Raw genomic sequence first — 8589 nt, forward strand, 5'->3', positions numbered from 1 at the left:
TACACACACAACATTCAGACAAAGTTTTACCTGTGGGTTGAACCTGAGTTTGCTCAAATCCACTGTAAGGTGGACTCAGATCCATCCGCCACACGTGCCCACGGCCCTGCTTGCAGAGCCTGGGGTCGATAATATTCCCATATGACGCTGTACTTCAAAGGATTATCCTCTAGCTCTTCTACCAGCTCCTGCCCCGTTCAGCTCCGACGTGCCGGAGCGATCAGCCGGTCTGTGCATCCCTGGTGCAGACCCCTACCAGCTCCCTGCCTGCGGCGCTCCGCACAGCTCCGTCTGACTGACGCGTGTGAGACCGGGAAAACTCAACACGCAGGGAGCGAACTCGAAAGGGCCTCCCACGTGTCGGGCTGCATACAGCTCCCCAGCGCGGCGGCGGCCTTCCCCGAGGCGCAGGCTGTTCTGGCTGCCTGAGTCTCCCACGGAGGCTGGAGACAACTTCTCAAGGCAGAGCAACAAAATCCCTGCCGTATATAGAAAAAAGCCTTGGTCAGTGCTATTACTTATGATCCAGCTGGTTAAAAAAAAGAAAAGAAAATAATCTAGAAATGCGAGAGGTGGTTGGAGCAGCCAGAAGAGCCCTACTTCAGCGTTATGTGGGATTTCCCAGCCACAAAAGAGGCGAGAGGGAGTGCACAGATGCACGCTGCTTCATCCTCAGAAACGCAGGGGCCCCGCGCGGAGCACTGCCGCTCTGCGGCCTCCCATTCTGCACGCAGAGGAGCTTCTTTTTTTTCCCCCATCGGTATCAATAATTAGACCCAAGAGTGTGCTGATATTACACTCTCACCCCAGGGCGTCAGGCTGTGCAGCTTCAAGGGGCATTGCTCTGTATGAATTTCCTCAACATAGTACGAGGAAGCAAATGACAAACACCTGTGCTAAACACCACGGGACAAATCCACTATTAAAATTCATAGATTGTTCTGCAGTCTGCAAAGGTTTCTGCTGAAAAGAGGGGGCTGAGCTGCCAGGGAATTTTCAATGAGAAAGATAATCTGAGGCCAAAACAGCTTAACAAACAACTCTGGAAGGATTTTACAGAGCCCATGTCTCCTAAAACGCTTGTATGAGCTATTTACAGCACGGGGCTAAGAATGGAAACCTAGGGGAGCCAGGCAAAGGGGCAAAGTCTGCCCACAAGAGTTTTGTGATGTTTGAACGAAGTGCTCTGACACGCAGATGGATGAGACAATAAACAGTTTTTAGAGAGGAAATGATAACGCTGGATTCTGAAACTAAGCACAGCAGGTAGGAAGCTTCTGGATGGGCGTTGAAAAGACTCATGCAAGTTGTTAAAGCTGATATGCTTAATCCCTCAGAGAAGGAAGATTTAACTGGTACCATTACTCCAGCGTGCAATACTAGATCTCATAGGCACAATGCGAGCACAAACCCTCCTCACGGCTTCATGCAGCACGTGATTTAAACATCCCTTCTGTTTTGAAGATCGATGCTCCGGACCATACCATGCCTCGTATCACTACAGATCCATTGGAAAACACTTCCCGCAGTCATGAAAATAAACGCGAACTGGTTAACGTGTCACCACAGCGGAAAGTACAGTCCAGTTACTTGTTTGCAACATTGTGGGAAATAAACAGCCCATTCCCATGGAAGTAAGTGAAATGGTTCAGTGAGGTGTTGGATCATAAGGGATAAAATAATGATCACAACTACAGAGAATTAAAAATGAACCTCTTTCTTAATGCTGAGCGTGGTCCGCCTCAAGTCAGACTTGAGATAAGACATCAAGGGACAACTTGTTCTGTTGATCCCTCGGCTAAATCTCTTCCATATATAACGACTGAGGACATCAGCCTTGAAGTGCTACCCTTCACAAACATTTTTCTCACATGATGTCTGGAAGAGAACCACAGAAATAATAAAAATAAAATAAAACAAAACATACCAGGCAGGAGGTACTGTAGCCATTTCTATGAGTCATCTACAGCTGGCCTGTAAAAAAAAAAAAAGTGGTTTTTAATGACTGCAAACTGATCAGCTGGAGAGATGCTGATTTTAAAGATCAATGGTACTTTCTTGCGCTGGCACACAGTGAGCTTAGCATATTTGATAAACAGAACATGCCCACAGTTTTAACAGCATGTGGACGCTTCTAAGCCAGAAAAGTCAACAACTACAAAACCAGCCCAATTGTTTTGCAGCCTCTGGCAACGAATGCTGCACTATTTTCACAAATCTCACAACCCAGACTTCTGAACACCGAGCTTCTCTGCAACGAAAAGGCAAACGTCTTTATCCCACGTGCAACTGAACGACTAACCTCTGCAAGATGCATATTTTGGATCATCCAAGCACTCCTTCTCACAGGACACACATAACAGCACGTGAGCCGTGAGGCCCAAACCAGCCAGCCCTTGTGTGTGTGCTGGGCAGCTACGGCAGGTACAGAGGACGCTCCTTCTCTCCTCCGAGTTTTACCTCAACCCCCTGTCCTCCTGGGGCCTAGTTACCCATCCCAGCAACATTCGCAATTCCCAAAGCAGCAGCAAAAAAGTAGAATTAAAATGACGAACTCCACACGAGAACAGGAAAGCGCATAAATATGGGCCACCTAACGCCACTATTATTTAAACTCATTGCTAATAGCAAGGCCAGTTCAGAGGAGTGTGGTTTTTTAACATCCCTGCTAGCAAGTGGTCTCTTACTCAGTATAACCCTCCCTCCTTCCTTCCTGCTGCCTGCCTCCCTGCACCGCGTCCCCCCTCACCCTCGGGGCCTCCGGGAGCCAAGCCCCTTCTCTACACAAGCCCTTCTCTAAAGGCCCGTGAGAGCGAGCAAAGTGGAGCTAAATGAGAAATCATAAAATCAGACCTGCAGGACCAGCCACCGGCCTCCAGTGGTGACCGCGGGAGCGGGGTCCCCCCTCCGCACAGGCGACAAGCAGCAGGCACCACCCCGAGAGGCTCCCGAGGGGCGCCCGGCGCCAGTTCGTGAGGAGCAGCTTGCAGCAGGAGGCTGCTCATACAAGCCAACGTGCACGCAGCTGGGCCCTTCCCCTCTTCTGCAAAGCACCATGCACACGCATGCGACTAGATACGTACTTGTAACTAAAGTATTTCATGTTTTGATTCCTAAAAAGGGGCGTTTTGCCACGTAACAAGACAAAGAAATTCCGAGAAAGTCCGTGGCATTAACCCCCCAGAAAGGGGCAATATAACATGACACTTGCTTTCACCTTTGTAGCTTTTTTTTTTTTTTTTAACTCTCTTGCAAGCTTCAGAACGGGACTAACGGGGAGCGGCTGACTGCCCTCATCCCTGCGGATGGCCACTGCATGCTGCCTCCCTCTCCCGGCCCAGCCCGGCTGCTTGCGACCGCCGGCCCCCATCCAACGACGGACAGAAAGAGTCTTACAAGGCCGCAGCCCGGGAGAGCGGTAATCTTAGACGGCGGGTCGGATAAAGCACCGTCTCCGCAGGAGAGCGCCAGCACGTCTGCGCAAGCGGGCACGCCGAGGCCCGCCGGCCGCCACCTCGCGCGGCCCCTCCGCACGCCGCTGCGCCGCGCTCCGCACCCGCGGGCAGGCGGGCGGCGCGGCAGGGGCCGCGCGGGGGCGCGCGCGCCGCAAACAGCGCCGCTGCCGAGCGGTTTTTCCCCGTGGCCGCTCCCGCCCGCCGCGGGGGTGCGCGGCCGCTCCGCGCGGCCCGGGCCGGGCCGAGGCAGGCACCCGTTTGCATTAGGCAGTGCCCCCTAAGGGAAAAAACAAGGCTTTCTGGCAAGCGGCTTTGCGCTGCTCCGCGCCCCGCCGGAAGTCCCGCGGGAAGAGTACACCCAAACTACCCGGCAGAAGAGCCTGGGGAACCGCTGCTCTGCGCTTCCCAGCTCTTGCTCCCGGCCGACGTCCCCAGCTGCCGCGGGGCTGCGCCCACGCCCGCCCTCGCCCGTGGGCGCCGCCGCGCTGCGCCGCCAGGGGGCGGCCGAGGGCAGCGCGGCGCCGGCCCGACGGCGAGGCCGCCCCGCTGTGGCTCCGGAGCAGCCCGGGGCAGGGGGATCGCGAGCGGCCCTCCGGGAAGAGAGGGGCTGGCGGGCGGCGGGGGCGGCGGGCCAGGACGTGGCGCTGCCGGGCACCTGGGACGGCCCCTAGATGCCTTCCGTAGCTGCTTGTAAAAGGCAGTCATGTGCGCGCGTGTGCGCGCAGGAGGCTGCCGGCACGTCCCCCCATGCAACCTTGCGGGGTTTTGCCCGAGAGCGGACACCCCCACCCCGCGGTGCCGCCCGGGCGCGGCGGGCGGGTGCAGCGTGCCCCCGACGGGTCCCCCCCCGCCCCAGGGTCCAGGCCAGCCGGGAGGGACGCCGAAGCACGGCCCCGCCAGCCGAGCCGGAGCGCCGCGCCCTCCCGGCGGCACCGGCTGCGGCGGGGCTGAGACCTGTCCGCCCCGTCGGACCGCGCCGGCCGCTACGCACAGGGGCGGCGGCGCGGAGGGGTGCGGCGCGAGCGGGGCAGGCGGCGGCACCGGGGCCGGGCCGGGCCGGGGAGCGGCGCCGGGGGCGCGGTGCGACGGGGCGGGCGCCACCGCCGCCGCCCGCCGCCCGTCGCCCGTCGCCCCGTCGCGGGCGCCCCGCGGGGCAGGCAGCGCGCCCGGGCGCCCGATTGGCTGTTGCTAGGTGACGTGCGGCGCGCCCACGTGACCGGTGTTAAAGGCGCGCGGGGCGCGCGCGGCGGCGCAGAGCCCGTGCCGCTGGCGGCGGCGGGAGCGCTGCTGCCCTGCCCGGCTGCGCGGGCGCGGAGCGAGCATGGAGGCGCGGGCTCGGCGCTGAGCGGAGCGGCGCGGCCCGGCGCGGCGCTGCCCTCTCCCCTCCCCTCCCATCCCCTCCCCTCCCCCGCCGGGGCGGCCGCGGGGCTGCGCCGGCGGGATGACCGGGGTGTTTGAGAGCCTGGCGCCGGACATGCACGCCGCGCACATCTCCGCCGGCAGCTACCAGCCGCACGGCGGCCTGCACAAGCCGCAGGAGTCCCCCACGCTGCCCGTGTCCACCGCCACCGACAGCAGCTACTACACCAACCAGCAGCACGGCGCGGCGGGCGCGCCGCCCTACGGCTCCGTGGGCTCCTACCCCTACGCGGGCGCGGGCGGCGGCGGCGGCACCGCCCCCTACTCCGCCAAGGCTGGCTACGACCTGGGCTACGCGGGCGCGTACGGCTCCTACGGGCCCTACGGCTCCAGGGCCTCCCCGGCCAACAACGACTCCGGTACGTCGCAGCGCCGGGGGCGGCGCGGGGGAGCCGGGCGGGGCGGGCGGTGGTGCCCGGCCGGCAGCCCCGACGGGGCGGGCGGTGCTGCTCCGCCGGCGGGCGCCTCACCTCACCGGGGCGGCGGTTTCTGCCGTAGCAGAGAAGGAAGACTGCGAGCCGGAGATCCGCATAGTGAACGGGAAGCCGAAGAAAGTGCGGAAGCCCCGGACCATCTACTCCAGCTTCCAGCTGGCCGCGCTGCAGAGGCGCTTCCAGAAAACCCAGTACCTCGCCCTGCCCGAGAGAGCGGAGCTGGCGGCGTCCCTCGGCCTCACCCAGACCCAGGTAGGGCTCCCGGCGCCGGGCCCCGGCCACGGCCCGCCCCGGCGGGGCGCCTGCGGGAGGCGGGCGGGGGAGGGGGCCGGGCCAGCGGCTCCCGGCTCCGACGTCCCCCGGGGGGCGGGTGGTCGCGAGTCGCTGTGGCCCCGACGGGGCTTGGTGGCCTGACGGCGGTGTCCGCGGCAGGTGAAGATCTGGTTCCAGAACCGCCGCTCCAAGTTCAAGAAGATGTGGAAGAGCGGCGAGATCCCCTCGGAGCCGCCGCCGCCGCCGCGCCGCAGCGCCTCGCCGCCCCCCGCCTCGCCCCCCGCCTGGGACTTCGCTCCGCACCCGCGCACGGCGGGCGGCGCGGGCACCGCCAGCCCCAGCCCCGCCGCCGCCGCCGCCTTCCTCGGTAACTACTCGTGGTACCCGCCGACGGCGGCCCCGCTCCCGCAGCCGCCGCAGCCCCCGCACCACCACGGCGGCACCGGCGCCCCCCTCTTCTAGGCGCCGCAGAGACTTGAGCCCGCGGGCAGCGCGCCCGGCAGCGCCGGGGCACCGAGGTGCAGCACTGGTGTTTTGGTGAAGCCTCGCTCCCGGCGCCGAGCACCGCTCCGCGCCCTGTCCCGTCCCGTCCCGCCGCGCCGCCGCGGCTCCGCGGCCCCCGGGCGCCCGCGGCCGGGAGAGGTGCGCCCCCCCGCAGCCGGGGTAGTCGCGCTGCCAGGCAAACGCCTCCCCTCCCTCCTCCCCCCCCCCCCGCCCCGTCTTTCTCATCAAATCACCGGTGCAGAACTTTGGTTAATTTTATTTTTTATTTTTTTAAAGTTGATAGGTGCCTTTGCGGATGACCTCATTTTGATGTTGGGGATTAAAAATAATAAAATGATAAAAAAGATAAATAATTTTTATATGTAGATTAAACATAAGAGCCTCCCGTGTTTAAGTTATCTTTTTTAGCCGGGTACGAAAGCGTCCTGCGAGAGGGAGCGGTCGCGGACGGAGGCCGCTGGCTCCCTGGGGAAGGCTCCGGCCGCCGGTTGCTCCCGGGGGTGTTTCGCGGCCCGCCGGGGCCTCCCCGGGGCGGGCGCAGAGTTGCGGCGCGCCCCCCTCCGCCCCCCCCCCGCCGCCGGCAGCAAAACAGAGCTCCTGATCCTGCCCCTGCACACTTTGATGTTTAGAGCCGTGAAACAAAACAAAACAAAAAAAGGGTATTTTTGGTTATTTATTATGGAAGACTTAAACACTCTTTAATGTTTCTTTTACAATAAGCAGAGATTATTTAAATAAATTATTGTTTCCATGCTGCCCGCGCTGAGTTTCTTTGGGGAGAGGGGGCTTGGTGCGTCAAGCTCACCGGGGGGGGGGGGCTGCCTCTTCTCCCCTTCCCATCCATAGCTACCGCTGCGGCAAGCCGGCGACCTCCCCCTCCTCCCCCCGCTCCTTTCCCGTCTGCAATAAAATCTCGCCCCTGCCAGTCTCGGCGAGGCCATGAATCACTGAGCGCAGCCTCCGGCAGCGCCGAGCCGCCCCCCCGCTGCTGGCGCCAGCGACATTTAGCCCGGGACTGTCTCCTGCCGGCTCAGCGCCGCTCCCGCTCCCGGCCCCGGCGGCGCGGCGCTGCTAGCCCACCCCGGCGCGCACACACACCCCCCCCCCACCCCGGTGCCAAAGCGAGAGCCCAGACGTGCGCCAGGGCTTTAGGACAGGGCTGGGCCCGGCGCAGTTTCAACCACCGCCGGCTGCACGCAAAACGCGGGGTTTCAGGGAAAGCAGACGGCCCGGGGGGGCGGGGGAGCTTCCCCTTGGCTCGGCCCGGAGCCGGTGGCTGTCCCTGTCCCCAGGCCGCCCTGCGGGACCCCTCCAGCCTTGGCGGTACCATGTCTCTCCACTATGAAGCGGGGCTGCACCTCCCTGGCATGTGTCGTTCAAGGGTGAACCCCTCCGGGATGGACCCTCCGCGGTGAGCCCCCTTCCAGGCTGAATCCCTGCAGGTCCTGAAGGCCGGAAGAAGGAAAGGGGGGTGAAAGGCGGCCCCTGGCCGCGCCGAGGCTCCCGCCAGCCCGGGGGCCGGCGGAGAGGAGCAGCCCGGCTGGCGCGGCGGAGCCCGCTCCAGACACGATGCCCGAAGAGGCGCAAGGCTGCTCGCCGGGGGCAGGGGCTGTGCAGCCCCGCGGGGCTCTGCCAACAGGCCGCGGCCTGAGGGAGCCCGGGCGGGGCCAGGGAAGGCGCAGGGGTGGGCTGGCCCCGCAGACACGCCGCAGTCGCAGCGCCTGGAAGGGGCAGATTGCTCCTGGGAGCCTCGGAAAACCCTTGGGGGAGAAGGGGAGGGGGCAGAAGAGGCGGAGGAGGAGTGAGGAACAGGCAAGAAAGAAAGAAAGAAAACCAGGACGAGAGAGAGAGAGAGAGACGGCTGCAAAGGAGGAGCGGGGAGGCAGCGGGGCAGACAAAGGGGGCCGCAGCGCCCTCGCCCCCCGCGGCGGCCGCTCCACGGGGCGCGGGCGCGGAGAGAGCCCGGGCTGCCGGGGGGCGCGCAGCGGCCCGGTCGCGCCGCCTCCCTGCTCCCCCCGCCGCCGGCAGCCGAGGGGCCCGGCCCAGAGCCGGCCCGACCCGGCGCCGCAGAGCTCCTCAGCTTGCGGACGCCGCGGCGGCCTCGCGTGGCGGCGGGACACGCGTGTCACGGGCCGCGGCGGTGTTCCCGCCCGCGGCCGGCTTGCGCGGAGCGCTGCTTCCGCAGCGCGCAGCGTCTCCGCTGGCCCCCGGGTGGGGGGAGGTGGCAGGGGAAAAGTTGTGCTAAACCTCTCGGCCGAGCTGCAAGCGGACCCGAGCTGGGTCTGGGCTTGGGGCCGCCCCCCCGCCGCTCTTCCAGGCTCTCCTCGTCGTTAACCCGAGCCCGTCCCAGCCCCTGTCCCGGCGCCCCGCGTTTCTCCTCTCCCAGGAGCGCGGCTGCAGCCCTGGCGCGGCGGCGGTGCGGCCGTGCCCGCCGTCGGGGCGAGAGCTCGCCGAGCCGCGCGGAGCTCCCGCCCCGACAGGAGCACACGGACCTCCCTCTGCCC

At 64.3% G+C, this 8589-nt stretch overlaps 1 protein-coding gene across 2 annotated transcripts; it reads left to right on the forward strand.

Moving 5' to 3' along the window:
- The first annotated feature begins 4821 nt into the window (after window positions 1-4821).
- On the forward strand, window positions 4822-6804 carry DLX2 (distal-less homeobox 2). 2 transcript variants are annotated; one of them, XM_068948611.1, is made up of 3 exons: window positions 4822-5233; window positions 5373-5560; window positions 5741-6804. In XM_068948611.1, the coding sequence occupies exons 1-3, from the start codon at window positions 4897-4899 to the stop codon at window positions 6041-6043; spliced, it is 828 nt and encodes a 275-aa protein (XP_068804712.1). In that variant the 5' UTR covers window positions 4822-4896; the 3' UTR covers window positions 6044-6804. The 2 variants fall into 2 exon arrangements, with proteins under 2 accessions (XP_068804712.1, XP_068804713.1); XM_068948612.1 differs by having other exon boundaries at window positions 5376-5560.
- The last annotated feature ends 1785 nt before the right edge of the window (window positions 6805-8589 follow it).

The sequence above is a fragment of the Struthio camelus genome, chromosome 6 (genome assembly GCF_040807025.1).
Source record: "Struthio camelus isolate bStrCam1 chromosome 6, bStrCam1.hap1, whole genome shotgun sequence".
Classification (NCBI taxonomy): domain Eukaryota; kingdom Metazoa; phylum Chordata; class Aves; order Struthioniformes; family Struthionidae; genus Struthio; species Struthio camelus.